This window comes from Rhinopithecus roxellana, chromosome 3, assembly GCF_007565055.1.
Source record: "Rhinopithecus roxellana isolate Shanxi Qingling chromosome 3, ASM756505v1, whole genome shotgun sequence".
In the NCBI taxonomy this organism is placed as follows: domain Eukaryota; kingdom Metazoa; phylum Chordata; class Mammalia; order Primates; family Cercopithecidae; genus Rhinopithecus; species Rhinopithecus roxellana.
This window is the reverse complement of record NC_044551.1, coordinates 164,977,067-164,993,244: the sequence shown is the minus strand read 5'-3', so window position 1 is coordinate 164,993,244 and position 16,178 is coordinate 164,977,067. Positions and strand designations below refer to the sequence as shown.

Sequence of the window (16,178 nt, the reverse complement as noted above, 5' to 3'; positions counted from 1 at the left end):
CTACAGGCAGGCAGTGAAATTTTAAAACTTTTTTTGTAGACACAAGGTCTCGCTATGTTGCCCAGGGTGGTTTTCCTGCCACTTTAGAGCAGGTTTCCTTTTTTTTCATACTTTTAAGAGTTTTTTATTAGAAATTGTCCATTGAATGTTAGCTAAAACAGTCAATAAAATGCATTAAGTGTCAGCTGCATGCAAGACCCTAAGTTAGATACAGTTAGTCCTCTTCATCAGCAGATCCACATCTTCAGTTTCAACTGGATGAGGTGAATATTTGAAAGAAGAAACAATAAAAATACAAATAGAAAGTACAGTATAACAACTGCTGCCATTGTACAATATCTATACATTTTATTAGTGATGACCTAAAGTACATGGGGCCAGGCATGGTGACTGACACTTGTAGTCCCAACACTTTGGGAGGCCAACCTGGGCAGCATAGTGAGACCTTGTCTTCAATAAAAATAAAAAAAATAGCCAGGTGTGGTGGTATGCACCTGTAGTCCCAGCTACTCAGGTGACTGAGGTGGGAGAATCATTGGAGCTCAGGAGGTTGAGGCTGCAGTGAGCTGTGATTGTGACACTGCACTCCAGCCTAAGTGACAGGACGATCCTGTCTCCAAGTAAGTAAATAAAGTATTTGGGGGGATGTGTGTTGGTTATATGCAAATACTGCACCATTATAAGGGATTGAGCATCCACCGATTCTGGCATGGTCGGGGGGCAGTATCCTAGAACCAGTCCCCCGCAGGATAGCAAGGATGACTGAACTGTGGAAGAATCAAAGCTCTGTTGAACAGCATACAATTCCTGTCTTCAAACAACTTATCAGGTAGATGAGACTTAAAATGAATAAAAGGAATGAATACAGATTTGGAGATAGTGGTTGTTGTGATGGAAAATCTCAATTGTGTTTTCTTCCAAAACAGATTAAATCCCACAGACGAGCATTAAAGGAAGCTAAAGAAGCCTCATCAGGGCCGGGCGCGGTGGCTCAAGCCTGTAATCCCAGCACTTTGGGAGGCCGAGACGGGCGGATCACGAGGTCAGGAGATCGAGACCATCCTGGCTAACACGGTGAAACCCCGTCTCTACTAAAAATACAAAAAAATAGCCGGGCGAGGTGGCGGGCGCCTGTAGTCCCAGCTACTCCGGAGGCTGAGGCAGGAGAATGGCATAAACCCGGGAGGCGGAGCTTGCAGTGAGCTGAGATCCGGCCACTGCACTCCAGCCCGGGCGACAGAGCAAGACTCCGTCTCAGAAAAAAAAAAAAAAAAAAAAAAAAAAAAAAGAAGCCTCATCAGTGTTAGAACGCTGAGCCCAAGTTAAGGCATCCAGATGGCCTGGAGCCATGTTTTTTAAATGTTATTATTAAATATTGTTTTTTTTGCTGGTTAAATCAGTGATAACATTCTTTACTTTGTGGTTGTGTTCTTCAAAATGAGGATTTTTAACAATAATAAAAATAAAGCTTGTTAGATCATTTTTAATTTTAATAAATTGCTTCCTGAATATTTGACTAAAGAGAAAACTAGGCCAATCTAAGCAGAGTCCAAATGAAGTAGAAAGTCCATAGAGAACGAGGAAAAAAGGAAACTGTTGAACCACGGACACAGTAAAAGGAAAAGACTGGCCGGGCGCAATGACTCACACCTGTAATCCCAGCACTTTGGGAGGCTGAGCTGGGTGGATCGCTTGAGCCCAGGAGTTCGGGCAACCTGACAAAACCCCCATCTCTACAAAAAATACACAAAAATTAGCCAGGCGTGGTGGTGTGCACCTGTAGTCCTATCTACTTGGTAGGCTGAGTTGGGAGTATCACTTGAACCTGGGAGGTTGCAGTGAGCTGAGGTTGAGCCGTTACACCCCAACCTGGGGGGTGACAGGGTGAAAGAGTGAGACCCTGTCTTTTAAAAAAAAAAAAAAAGAAGAAGAAGAAAGCAAAGAAAAAAATGTATATTTGTGACAAGGTCTGTTTCTGTCTCCCAAGCTGGAGTACAATGGCAGAATCATAGCTCACTGCAGCCTCAAACTCCTGGGCTCAAGGCATCCTCCTGCCTTAAAAGCCTCCGGAAGGGTTGGGATTACGGGAAGAAGCCACTGCGAGGCTAGATTTTTTTTTTTTTTTTTTTTTTTGAAACAAGGTTTGACTCTCACCCAGGCTGGAGTGCAGTGGTGCCATCTCGGCTCACTGCAACCTCTGCCTCCCAAGCTCAAGCGATCCTCCTGCCTCAGCTTCTCAAGTAGCTGGAACTACAGGCACGTGCCACCAAGCCTGGTGAATTTTTGTATTTTTTGTAAAGAAGGGGTCTCAATATGTTGCCCAGGCTGGTCTTGAATTCCTGTGTTACAGTGATCCACCTACCTCGGCCTCCCAAAGTGCTGGGATTACAGGTGTGAGTCACCACGACTGGCCAAAAAAACGTTGAAGTGTTAAAATCAAAAAGAAAATTCACCAAGCCATTTTGCATATTTTTCTGGAAAGATAAAGGTATATATATATATCTATATATATATACACACACACACACACACACACACAGAGAGAGAGAGAGATACAGATAGATCTGGACTATATAACTTATAGTATCAGTTGGGTATAACTTTGTTGCAGAAAGGACAAAGGGAACTGATTAGGGTTAAGGCGCATATATGTATGTGTATATATATGTGTGTGTATATATATGTATATATATGTGTGTGTTTGTTTTCCCAATTCCTCACAACACTCCTTTTTATTAATTTTTATTGAGATGTAATTTATATACCATAAATTCACCCATTTAAATAAGTGCAGAATTTAGTGGGTTTTAGTATAGCATTCACAAGGCTGTACAGCCATCACCACTATTTAATTCCAGAACATTTTCATCACCCCAGAAAGAAGCCCCAGAATCACTGACCCTACTCCCCATTTCCTCTCCCATTTCCTGGCAAGTATTTACTTCCTATGAATTTGCCCATTTGGGACATTTCATATAAATGAAATCATAAAATACATGATTTCACTAAATAAGACTTTTGTGTGTGACTTCAAACAGTTAAGTAGGCATAACATAACATTTAAACTCTAATCACTGCCCCTCCCCCTACCTTTTCTTTGAGACAGGGTCTCACTCTGTCTTCCCAGCTGGAGTGCAGTGGTGTGATCACGGCCCACTGCAGCCTTAACCTCCCCAGGCTCAGGTGATCCTCCTACCTCAGTCTCATAAGTAACTGGGACCACAGGCACACACCACCACACCTGGCTAATTTTTGCATTGTTTGCAGAGACAGGATTTCGCTATGTTGCCCAGGCTGATCTTGAACTCATGGACTCAAGTGATCCTCCTACCTCAGCCTCCCAAAGTACTGGGATTGCAGGCATCAGCTACCACACCTGGTTATCTTTAACCATTTTTAAGTGTACAATTCAGTAGTGTTAAGTACATTCACATTGTTCTACAACAAATCTCCAGAACTTTTTCATCTTCCCAAATTGAAACTCTGTACCTATTAAACACTAACTCCCCATTCTCTCCTTCTCCCAGCCCACAGTAACCACCCTTCTACTTTCTGTTTCTGTGAATCTGACCACTCTAAGTACCTCATGTGAGTGGAATCACACAGTATTTCTCCTTTGGTAACTGGCTTATTTCGCTTAGCATAATGCCATCAAGGGTTCTCCATGTCAGAATTTCCTTCCTTTCAAGGCTGAAGAATACATCCATTATATGGATCAATCACATTTGTGTCATCCATTCATCAGTTAATGCACATGGAGGTTGTTTCCACCTTTTGGTCATTGAGAATAATGCTGCTGCATACATATGTGTATACGTTTCTGCATGATTATATGTTTGCAATTCCTTTGACTATATATGTATGAATAGAATTACTAGGTCATATAGTAGCTCTAAGTTGAACTTTTTGACTAACCGCCAAAGTATTTTCCACAGTGCTACATGGTTTTACTTTCTCCAGTTTCCCCAAATCCTCTCCAACACTTTTTATTTTTATTTTTTTTAAACAATTACACCCATGCTAGTGAATGTGAAGTGGCATCTTATTGTGGTTTGGATTTTATTTTAATTTTTAAAATCAAAAGAATATACTTGGCCTTAGGTGATGGCTCACGCCTGTAATCCCAGCATTTTGCGGGGCCAAGGTGGGTGGATCACCTGAGTTTAGGAGTTCAAGACCAGCCTGGCCAACATGGTGAAACCCCGTCTCTACTAAAAATACAAAAGTTAGCTGGGTGTGGTGGCAGGTGCCTGTAATCCCAGCTACTCAGAAGGCTGAAGCAGGAGAATCACTTGACCCAGGAGGTGGAGGTTGCCATGAGTTGGAATCGCGCCACTATACTGCAGCCTGAGAGATGCTGTCCAAAAAAAAAAAATATATATATATATATATATATACACACACACACACACACAAAGTGTGTATATATATACACACACTTTTCTAGTATAATAAAATTATTTTACAAAAGAAGTCCATTACTAACACACGCTTGCATGCAAAGCACAAGACACATCTAAGGACTGGGCGTGGTGGCTCACGCCTGTAATCTCAGCAGTTTGGGAGGCCAAGGTGGGCAGATCACTTGAGGTCAGGAGTTCCAGACCAGTGTGGCCAACATAGTAAAACTCCATGTCTACTAAAAATACAAAAATTAGCAAGGCGTGCTGGTGGGCACCTGTAATCCAAGCTGCTCAAGAGGCTGAGGCAGGAGAATCGCTTGAGCCCAGGAGGTGGAGGTTGCAGTGAGCCAAGATCCCGCCATTGCACTCCAACCTAGGCAACAGCAAGGTTCCGTCTCAAAAAAAAAAAAAGTACTAAAATTAAGTTGCCAAGAATTTACATGTAGTCCTTTCTACATATAAGACATAAATACCTGACACTTGATTCATTCCCTTCATTCTTCAGCCAGCCTCCCAGGACAAGTCTGGCAAAGATTCTGACCATCGGGCAAAAGTAATTACCTTTTTCAGTTTATGTTAGGACAGCCTACGTGGGTTTACATTTGGCTTAATATAATACTACCTTACTTCTTCAGTAAGTATTTAAGCATTTATTTAGAAAAACAATTTTGCCGGGCGCGGTGGCTCAAGCCTGTAATCCCAGCATTTTGGGAGGCCGAGACGGGTGGATCACGAGGTCAGGAGATCGAGACCATCCTGGCTAACACGGTGAAACCCCGTCTCTACTAAAAATACAAAAACCTAGCCGGGCGCGGTGGCAGGCGCCTGTAGTCCCAGCTACTTGGGGGGCTGAGGCAGGAGAATGGCGTAAACCCGGGAGGCGGAGCTTGCAGTGAGCTGAAATCTGACCACTGCACTCCAGCCTGGGCGACAGAGCGAAACTCCGTCTCAAAAAAACATAAAAAATAAAAACGTAATTCATTTTAACCACTTGTACTACCCTAGTCTCTCTGAGAAAAACATGACATGCCTTACTTCAAAGAAAAAGGAGTCGTTTTTCCTCACAAATATTTCCTCATAAACTTTATTTTTTAAATGCTTTTAAAACCGGATTCTAATTTAATCTAGATTTGCAAAATTATAAAGAAAATGTCTTGCCAGTTGTTGCTTCGGTTATGCTAATTTCACAATTTAGTACATTGCAACTATGTATTTAATACAAAGCAGCCTTTGCGCGGGGTAGGGGGTGTTTAACAAAATGTATCTCAGCACCAGCCTAGAGAAACTTTTCTGTGTGAAAACAGAAGAGGGGTTACCATGGAGAAATTCGTTATGGATTTCGGGAGGGCCTTTTCCTCAGAAATAGAGTGAAAAGTGAAAGTGGCTGTGTAAGAAATCTGATACTGACGCTGTGTGACAGAAGTCGGTCCAAAAGTTCATCTTCGGCGATTATGTCCAGATGATCAACTACACATCTTCTGCAATAGGTGACACGAAACTGCATTTCCCAAGCAAGACAAAGCGATCAAATGAGTTAAGACGCCCGTTCCTGCGGTCTTGTACTTTTATTTTTGATTTAACCAAAACAATTTTGAATCGGATAAATTACCAAATTTGGTTGGGTCTTGTTTGGCTGTTTGCTTTGCTTTTTAATCAGCCATTTACCAGCAGCTGTTGCACGGGCCCATTAGCACTCGAAGAATAAAAACAAACACACAAGACCAGATAAGGTTCCCCTACTAACCCAAATGATCCGTTTCCTTAACACAATTTAAAAACCACAGCTAGGGAAAAGAGGCATGTTTTTGTGTGTGTTTGTGTGCCACAATCTGTCCAAATCCTTAATTCCCTTTTAAGGAATAGATATACAATAAAAATCTGAAAGAAACCTCATTAGAAATGCAAAGAGGTTTGCAAAACAAGAGGCTTCTTTCATTCCAGAAAATCACCGCAAAACAAGGGGAGAAAAATGAATGCAATGGATATGTGTTTGCCAAAGTTTCTATCCTGCCCAGTGGAGACACTGTACTGCACACAATTTTTAAAGAGGAAAAGAAGGGGTTGGTTGGTGGGGGAGAGAGATCGAGTGAGTGTGGCCTGCAAACTGCAACAATGCAATCTCCATTTTGAACAATGCACCTCTTTCCTCTTGTAAATCTAGTATTTTTGCCACTTGATGTGTCCTTGCATTTCCCCTATTTCGGTGGTCAGCGGGGTTGGGGGGCGATCAGAGCAGGAAGCACAGCACAGGAGTGAGCAAGGGGAAGGGGGGAGGGCAGAGGAGGTAGGGAAGGAATCTGCAGCAATTGGGCTGGGTGGGTACCTGGAGTGCTACTGTAGGCGGATCCCCTGAGGTCAGGAGTTCAAGACTGGCCTGGCCAACATGATGAAACCCCATCTCTACTAAAAATACAAAAATTAGCTGCGCGTGGAGGTGCGCACCTGTAATCCCAGCTACTCACGAGGCTGAGGCTGGAGAATCGCTTAAACCAGGGAGGTGGAGGTTGCAGTGAGACGAGATCACGCCACTGCACTCCAGCCTGGGCAACAAGAGCAAAACTCCGTCTCAAAACAAACAAAAAATCAAGATGGCTACTTTCTTTTTTTCTTTTTCTTTTTGTTTTTTGAGATGGAGTCTCCCTCTTTTGCCAGGTTGGAGTGCAGTGGCACCATCTCGGCTGACTGCAACTTTTGCCTCCCAGGTTCAAGTGATTCTCCTACCTCAGCCTCCTGCGTAGCTGGGACAACAGGCACATGCCACCACATCCAGCTAATTTTTGTATTTTAAGTAGAGACTGGGTTTTACCATGTTGGCCAGGATGGTCTTGATCTCTTGACCTCATGATCCTCCTGCCTCAGCCTCCCAAAGTGTTGGGATTACAGGCGTGAGCCACCGCGCCTGGCCAAGGCCACTACTTTCTATCAGCTCTTTATCATAACTCATTTAATGAAAAAGAGGCAAATGACTATAGAAATGTAATAATGTTAATATTTTTACAGAGATACTGGCAGATGTTGAAGGGCTCTAAAAAACAGAAAATGAAGAGATGCTAGGGTTTTTTCCCCATGATTACAATTACAGTACAGTAATGTACGGCAAGTTTAGAATAAGCCTTATTACTGCTGGTACTCTCAATATTGATTAGTTAATTCGTCCTAAATTTCCTTTTTTTTTTTTTTCTGAGACAGAGGCTTGCTCTGTCACCCAGGCTGGAGTGCAGTGGCGCAATCTCGGCTCACTGCAATCTCTGCCTGCCGGGTTCAAACAATTCTCCCTCCCGAGTAGCTGGGACTGCAGGCGTGCGCCACAATTCCTGGCTAACTTTTTGTATTTTGTTTAGTAGAGATGGAGTTTCACCAGGCAGGCTGGTCTCAAACTCCTGACCTTGTGATCCACCCGCCTTGGGCTCCCAAAGTGCTGGGATTACAGATATGAGCCACTGCACCCGGCCCTAAATATCCTTTTCAAAAATACCATAATCTACCTCACATCTATAAAAGAGCTAACAGACATATCTGGAAGCTAAAGTGATCTATAAACAATTATAGGCCGGGCGCGGTGGCTCAAGCCTGTAATCCCAGCACTTTGGGAGGCCGAGACGGGCGGATCACGAGGTCAGGAGATCGAGACCATCCTGGCTAACACAGTGAAACCCCGTCTCTACTAAAAATACAAAAAACTAGCCGGGCGAGGTGGCGGGCGCCTGTAGTCCCAGCTACTCGGAGGCTGAGGCAGGAGAATGGCTTAAACCCGGGAGGCGGAGCTTGCAGTGAGCTGAGATCCTGCCACTGCACTCCAGTCCGGGCGACAGAGCGAGACTCCGCCTCAAAAAAAAAAAAAAAAAAAAAAAAAAAAAAAAAAAAAAAACAATTATAGTGATTTTTAAGTTTAAACAAAATGAGTAAATACCATAACCTGGGTATAAAATTTTGTATAAAAAATAATTGGAGTTAAAATTTAACCATTTATACACTTAAATGGATGCAATTTATTACATGTAAGTTATATCTCATTGATGTTAATTAAAAATATTTTGAATATTAAAAATAAAATCAGAAAAGAGTCCGAACTAGTATCAAAGAGACCAGTGATAAAAATCATGACTTTAGAAACAAGACAGGTTTGTGTGTTTTGGCTCTGCCACTTACTATGTGGCCTTAGGCAAATTACTTAATTTCTCTAACTCTTAGTTTTTGAGGGTAACAGTAGTAGCAATAGAAATAATAGTAGCTAATTATTTATGAAGCACTTATTTTATGAAAGGCACTGTGCTAAAGTGCTTTACCTGAGTTATTTCATTTATCCTCTCAACAGTTTCTGGAGTATGTACTATCATCGCTCTTATTGTTTTGTAAATAAATATAAACCAAAGCCCATGGACGTTAAATAAATTAAAGTCATAAAGCCAGTACACAGAAGAGTAAGGACTAGAATTCAGGTGGTCTGATTTCAGAAGCATGGCTATATACTGCCTTCCAAGATGCTATGAGAATTAAATGATATGTACATGAAGTGTTTATAACAGTCTCTGACATATACATGCTCAATTAAATGTTACTATGTTATTTTAATTACTATTACACAAATTATCCATCACATCTCTGTTAAATACAGCAATGTTTCTATTTAGCACTTGCATGGCCTGTTTTGAGTAATTTAATCAAGCAACTTTTTTTAACTAGATAATATTTACAAGAGAGTTATATTTGTCAAGAAATTTCATTTGTCTCCTAGTCAAAACTCTTAATAACCAAATTTAACACATCTAATTTGTGGCTTATTTTATAAATTTGTTGTGACAAGATCCTCCATGAATTTTACCATTAGAAGGAAAATCTACATTCAATATACAATAAACACCATTTAATATACAATAAACACCAACTTATTTCTACTCTTTTTAGTATATTATCTATATATTTCTTGAACGATTTCAGTGATGTTAGCTTACACGTCTGGTAAATCATTATCAAAGAAACGACTGCAGTCCACAACTTGTCCTCCTGTGCCTTTTCGGTCTCTGGACTGAAGACTTACTATTAAATGACAGAAATATTACTAAGATTCGTACAACTTAAAAGAACTATTATAATCAAAAATTTCTATCTTTAGCAGACATCTGGCTTAGCTTATTTTAATACTTTAGAATGACCTCTTTGGTTTCTACTAAAATTTATAATTTCTTTTCCCATAGATTTTCCCTTTAGGAGTAATATTACAGTTATAAAGTTTATCATGTTCATGGAAGAAGCCTAATTCCTTTTTTACCATAGTAATGGTGCATAGCAGAGCCACTGCTGTACTTAAGAAGAGGCATATTAAGGGTATATTCATGTACAAAGGGGTTTGAAACGTCCACATTAATTTGAGTTTAATACTTAATAATCTGACCATCTAAAAAAATACACTGGACCAGGTGTGGTGGCTCACGCCTGTAATCCCAAATTGATAACTTCTAAAATTGACAGCTCTTGTATGTGTATTTTCAAATGCTTCTTACTGCTACTACGTCATTACTTTCTAATTATTACCAAGCTTTCTACAGTTTAGAAAGATGTGTATTCTCACAGTCTATTCCCATCATCCAGAACATTTATGTCATTGTAGTTACAACTTCTCACCCCTCTATATTGTGCGGTTTTAAATATGTAAAACAGTTAGTGAGAGCTGATGCTTCATTTCCAGTTAATTTAAAAATGTTAAGAAATGATTGATATCCAGAACGGCAAAAAGAAAGCTGTCAGGATGTATATGCCTTTTAAAATGCCTTAGTACCCTTTTCTGGTTTTGGTGGATTTGTGGACGAAATGTTTTTATTGAGGTGACTGCAGTGTTTAAGGTGGCAGTTAAAGGGCAATTACAAAGGGATAAGAATGGTATAATATATAAAACAGCTGTGACAAAATTAAAAGTTAAAGACAGATTAAACATTGAGTGTTTGACAGCTCTATTAACTACTTAACTGTAGCTCAGTTTATCACCAATCTGGGCATTTAGAAGATTAGACCAGGTTCAAGACATTAGAAGTGGTTTTCATAACGGATTTATAAGGTGACTTAGCATAACCAGGTGACAGTCTTTTGGGTGGGTCTTTCCATTGGAACATAAATGGGAATTCTTTTTTCAACAGGTTTTTATTGTGTGTTTGCTTCTGTAGAATTATTTTTTATATAATGTAAAACATACTGTTAGCCATTGTAATGGGATTTTAGCCCAGATGTGTATGCTAAATAAACTCACATAAGATCTAAAGAAATTAATAAACAAAAAAGTAGAGTAAATTTAGCATTGAATGTTAAATATATTAAGAGATTGTCTCTTTTAATGTAGGACGATACCACAGCGTAGGTGTACACTGACCTTGTAAGGGAGCTCTGTGTTGCACTGATCTTTCAAAACGGATCTTTCAAAATGTTCACAGAACTGGAAGATTTCAGAATTTTGAGACCCTTCTTTGAATGAAGGGTTCTTAGATGTAATCATAATAAATAATTATTTAATCTGTAATAATACTTTTGCTAATCTATCTATTATCAAGTTTGACTGTACCTCTTTCTGTCTTTTGGAAGAGTCAGCAGAACTAGAATTAAACAATACTGGAGCAGCAAAGAAGGACTCAGGGATATCATTAACCTAACTTTCTCATTATTCAGATGGGGATCATCTAAACCTTGTTTATTAAGTGTTTCGTTCAAGGCTACAGTGCTAAACTCGTTACTACAGCCTGCTCTAGAATTCACATCTCTTGCTTCTTCATTTTTTGTGGTGGTTTTATACTACACTGGATAATGGTGTCCTGTTCAAACTCATGGAATCCAAGGATTGCTCTTACTGGAATGCCAGGATGGCCCTCTTCCTAGAATACAGGTTTTTGTTTTTTGTTTTCTGTGGTTTTTTTTTTTGAGACAGAGTCTCGCTCTCTCACCAGGATGGAGTACAGTGGCGCAATGGCGGCTCACTGCAACCTCTGCCTCCCAGGTTCAAGCGATTCTCATACCTCAGCCTCCCCAGTAGCTGGGACTACAAGCATGCGCCACCACACCCGGCTAATTTTTTGTATTTTAGTAGAGATGGGGTTTCACCATGTTGGTCAGGATGGTCTCCATCTCCTGACTTCGTTATCCCTCCGCCTTGGCCTCCTAAAGTGCTGGGATTAAAGGCATGAGCCACTGGGCCTGGCCCAGTGTATTTTTTTAGATGGTCAGATTATCAAGTATTAAACTCAAATTAATGTGGACTTTTCAAACCCCTTGGTACGTGAATATACCCTTAACATGCCTCTTCTTAAGTACAGCAATGGCTCTGCTATGCACCATTACTATGGTAAAAAAGGAATTAGGCTTCTTCCATGAATATGATAAAGTGTAGAAAACCTTAGAATTCTAATATTACTCTTAAAGGGAAAAATCTATGGGAAAAGAAATTATAAATTTTAGTAGAAACCAAAGAGGTCATTCTAAAGTATTAAAATAAGCTAAGCCAGATGTCTTCTAAAGATAGAAATTTTAGGCCGGGCGCGGTGGCTCAAGCCTGTAATCCCCGCACTTTGGGAGGCCGAGACGGGCGGATCACGAGGTCAGGAGATCGAGACCATCCTGGTTAACATGGTGAAACCCCGTCTCTACTAAAAAATACAAAAAAACTAGCCGGGAGAGGTGGCGGGCGCCTGTAGTCCCAGCTACTCGGGAGGCTGAGGCAGGAGAATGGCGTAAACCCGGGAGGCGGAGCTTGCAGTGAGCTGAGATCCGGCCACTGCACTCCAGACTGGGTGGCAGAGCGAGACTCCGTCTCAAAAAAAAAAAAAAAAGATAGAAATTTTGATTATGTACATACTCCATCAACTGTTGAGAGGATAAATGAAATAACTCAGGTAAAGCACTTTAGCACAGTGTCTTTCATAAAGTAAGTTCTTCATAAATAATTCGCTACTATTATTTCTCTTGCTACTGCTATTGTTATCCTCAAAAACTAAGAGTTAGAGAAGTTAAGTACTTTGCCTAGGGTCACACAGTAAGTGGCAGAGCCAAAACACACAAACCTGTCTTGATTGTAAAGTCATGATTTTTATCACTGGTCTCTTTGATACTAGTTCTGACTCTCTTCTGATTTTATTTTTAACAATCAAAGTATTTTTAATTAATGTCAATGAGATATAACTTACATGTAATAACTGGCATCCAGTTAAGTGTATAAATGGTTAAATTTTAGCTCCAGTTACTTTTATACAAAATTTTATACCCAGGTTATGGTATTTACTCATTTTGCTTAAACTGTTAAAAATCACTATAATTCACTGTTTATAGATCACTTTAGCTTCCAGGTATGTCTGTTAGCTCTTTTATAGATGTGAGGTAGATTATGATATTTTTGAAAAGGTAATTTAGGGCCGGCTGTGGTGGCTCATGCCTGTAATCCCAGCACTTTGGGAGCCTGAGGCAGGCAGATCACGAGGTCAGGAGTTCGAGACCAGCCTGCATTGTGAAACCCCATCTCTACTAAACAAAATACAAAATATTAGCTGGGCATCGTGGCGCACACCTGTAGTCCCTGCTACTCAGGAGGCTGAGGTGGGAGAATTGTTTGAACCTGGCAGGTGGAGGTTGCAGTGAGCCCAGATTGCGCCACTGTACTCCAGCCTGGGCGACAGAGCGAGACTCTGTCTCAGAAAAACAAAACAAAACAAAACAAAAAAAAAAAAGAAAGAAAATTTAGGGTTGAAATAACTAGTTAATATTGAGAGAGTACCAGCAGCAATAAGGCTTATTGTTCTAAACTTGCCCTACATTACTGTACTGTAATTGTAATCACAGGGGGGAAATATCTCTAGCATCTCTTTATTTTCTGTTTTTTAGAGCCCTTCAACCTCTGCCAATATCTTTGTAAAAGTATTCCCATTATTACATTTCTACAGTCATTTGCCTCTTTTTCATTAAATGAATTATGATAAAGAGTTGATAGAAAGTAGCAACCTTGTCTGGGCATGACGGCTCACCCCTGTAATCCCAGCACCTTGGGAGACTGAGGCGGGAGGATCACGAGATCAAGAGATCTAGGCCATCCTGGCCAGCATGGTGAAACCCAATCTCTATTTAAAATACAAAAATTAGCTGGTCGTGGTGGTGCCCCCCTGTAGTCCCAGCTACTCGGGAGGCTGAGGTAGGAGAATCACTTGAACCTGGGAGGTGGAGGATGCAGTGAGCCGAGATCGCGCCATGCATTCCAACCTGGAGAAAAAGGGAGACTCTGTCTCAAAAAAAAAAAAAAAAAAAAAAAAAGAAAAGAAAGTGGCCACCTTGATTTTTTGTTTGTTTGTTTGTTTGTTTTGAGACAGAGTTTCGCTCTTGTTGACCAGGCTGGAGTGCAATGATTCTATCTTGGCTCACTGCAACCTCCACCTCCCCAGTTTAAGCGGTTCTCCAGCCTCAGCCTCCCAAGTAGCTGGGATTACAGGCACGCACCACCACAGCTGGCTAATTTTTGTATTTTTAGTAGAGACGGGGTTTCACCATGTTGGCCAGGCTGGTCTCAAACTCCTGACTTCAGGTGATCACCTACCTTGGCCTCCCAAAATGCTGGGAATACAGGTGCGAGACACCATGCCAGCCAACAGTCTTGATTTTTGAAATGTTAGTTTGGGTAGTAATGCTTTGAAAAGCTTTTGGGCCAGGCGCGGTGGCTCAAGCCTGTAATCCCAGCACTTTGGGAGGCCGAGACGGGCGGATCACGAGGTCAGGAGATCGAGACCATCTCTGGCTAACACGGTGAAACCCCGTCTCTACTAAAAATACAAAAAAAAGCTAGCCGGGCGAGGTGGCGGCGCCTGTAGTCCCAGCTACTCAGGAGGCTGAGGCAGGAGAATGGCGTAAACCCGGGAGGCGGAGCTTGCAATGAGCTGAGATCGGGCCACTGCACTCCAGCCTGGGCGACAGAGCGAGACTCCGTCTCAAAAAAAAAAAAAGAAAAAGAAAAGAAAAGCTTTTATATGTTTTTCTAGTCAAATTTAATTTTAAAAAATAATATGTGTAATTTTTATTTTTAGACTACCTGGGTTTCAAGCCTTACTATTCTATTCACCAGTTGTATGACCTTAATTAATTTCATGGCTAAATATATTTTTAGTATAGCCATTTTCCATAATCTGGAGAAATTAGTATGAATTTAATTGAGTATTGTTGACATTATTGAAAATTCTCAGAGTGTGGCTGATGGAAATTATTTGTAACACCTCAACATAAATACCTTAGAAGCTTCGGAATCCCATAACATCTATTATGCAGTTCTAAAAATAAGTTGAAAAAATTCTGTATTCTGTGAATTGTTACTTCAGGTTGGCATTCCTGATTTGTAACAGCAGATGTCTTACTGGCTTGCTTGTTGCACTGAAAACATTCTGTGTCCAAGTTTCCTGTTAATACCTTATCACTCGATATTTTTATTTAAGCTGGGAAGAAAGGAGAATCGCCTCTGGAAGAATCCAGTATCTAAACCATATAACAAGAATTACACAACGGGAGCACCCAACATGGTAAGAATATACAAATATTTTCCTATGGTCTATGCTAGCCACTCTCCTGAAGTCCTTTTCTATTTATCTGTCAGTTTTACCACACTTTTTTTCTTGGTTTATGCTGCTGTAGATCAGTAGATCTTATAACAGGTGCCATTACTATTTTTTAAAAGTAATCTTCAACGGTTTGACGGGTCATGCTGTCACTGTAGCTCCAGGGCCTGCAGTGGTAACCAATTAATATTTATTGAATGAGGCCAGCCATGGTGGTTCATGCCTGTAATCTCTGCACTTTGGGAGGTCGAGACGTGTGGATCACTTGAGTTCAGGAGTTTGAGACCAGCCTGGGCAACCTGATGAAACCCGATCTCTACCACAAAAATTACAAAAAATTAGCCATGTATGTGGCGTGTGCTTCTGGTCCCAGCTACTTGGGATGCTGAGGTGGGAGGATTGTTTGGGCTTGGGAGGTGGAGGTTGCAGTGAACCGAGATCATGCCAGTGCACTCTAGCGTGGATGACAGAATGAGAATCCCAGCACTTGGGAGTTGTATAATAATAATCATCATAATCATCATCATCATCAAATTGGCTGGGCATGGTGGCTCACCCCTGTAATCCCAGCACTTTGGGAGGCTGAGGTGGGCAGGTCACTTGAAGTCAGGAGTTCGAGACCAGCCTGGCCAACATGGCAAAACCCGTCTCTACTAAAAATACAAGAATTCGCCAGGCATGCTGGTGGGAGCCTGTAATCCCAGCTACTCAGGAGGCTGAGGCATGAGAATTGCTTGAATTCAGGAGATGGAGGTGGCAGTGAGCCAAGATTGCGCCACTGCACTCCAGCCTGGATGACAGAGCAAGACTCAGTCTCAAAAGTATAAAATAAAATGAAAATAAAATAAATAATTGAATGAATTAAATGGATAAGCAGAGGAATCTCTGAACTAAATCTTGAAGAATGTCAAGTATAGTCCCCTCGTGGAGCTTACTGTATAACGACATTTGGATGCAAGATAATTTTTGGAAACTGCAAAGAGTTGCTTTTGAAGTAACCGAAAACGAATAGTCTAAGTGGCTGAATGCCCCTCTCCCGACTCTTTTAAGTGAGAAAAAAATTTGCCATCTTGTGCAGTGTTTTGTTTTCCCTATTTTCCTCCTCTTGAGCAGGACTGGCACTAGGCACAAAATACCAAATTCTTCTCATTAGCTGCACCTACTTGTATTTTTTGAGAACTAATTGCTTAATTCATTGGATCACAAAGTTTTC

At 40.9% G+C, this 16,178-nt stretch overlaps 1 protein-coding gene across 9 annotated transcripts in view; it reads left to right on the top strand.

Annotated features, from left to right (window-relative positions):
• Nucleotides 1-16,178, top strand: part of LOC115896334 (leucine-rich repeat-containing protein 37B-like) — a 47,853-nt gene that overhangs the window by 20,094 nt on the left and 11,581 nt on the right. For 6 of the 9 annotated variants that reach the window (XM_030926633.1, XM_030926636.1, XM_030926634.1 and 3 more), the window contains one exon: nt 14,846-14,929. In XM_030926633.1, the coding sequence (XP_030782493.1) occupies nt 14,846-14,929 (84 nt within the window). Of the gene's footprint in view, nt 1-926; nt 1,036-1,301; nt 1,759-14,845; nt 14,930-16,178 lie in introns of those variants that run through there. The other 3 variants (XM_030926637.1, XR_004056217.1, XM_030926638.1) reach the window with 3 other exon arrangements.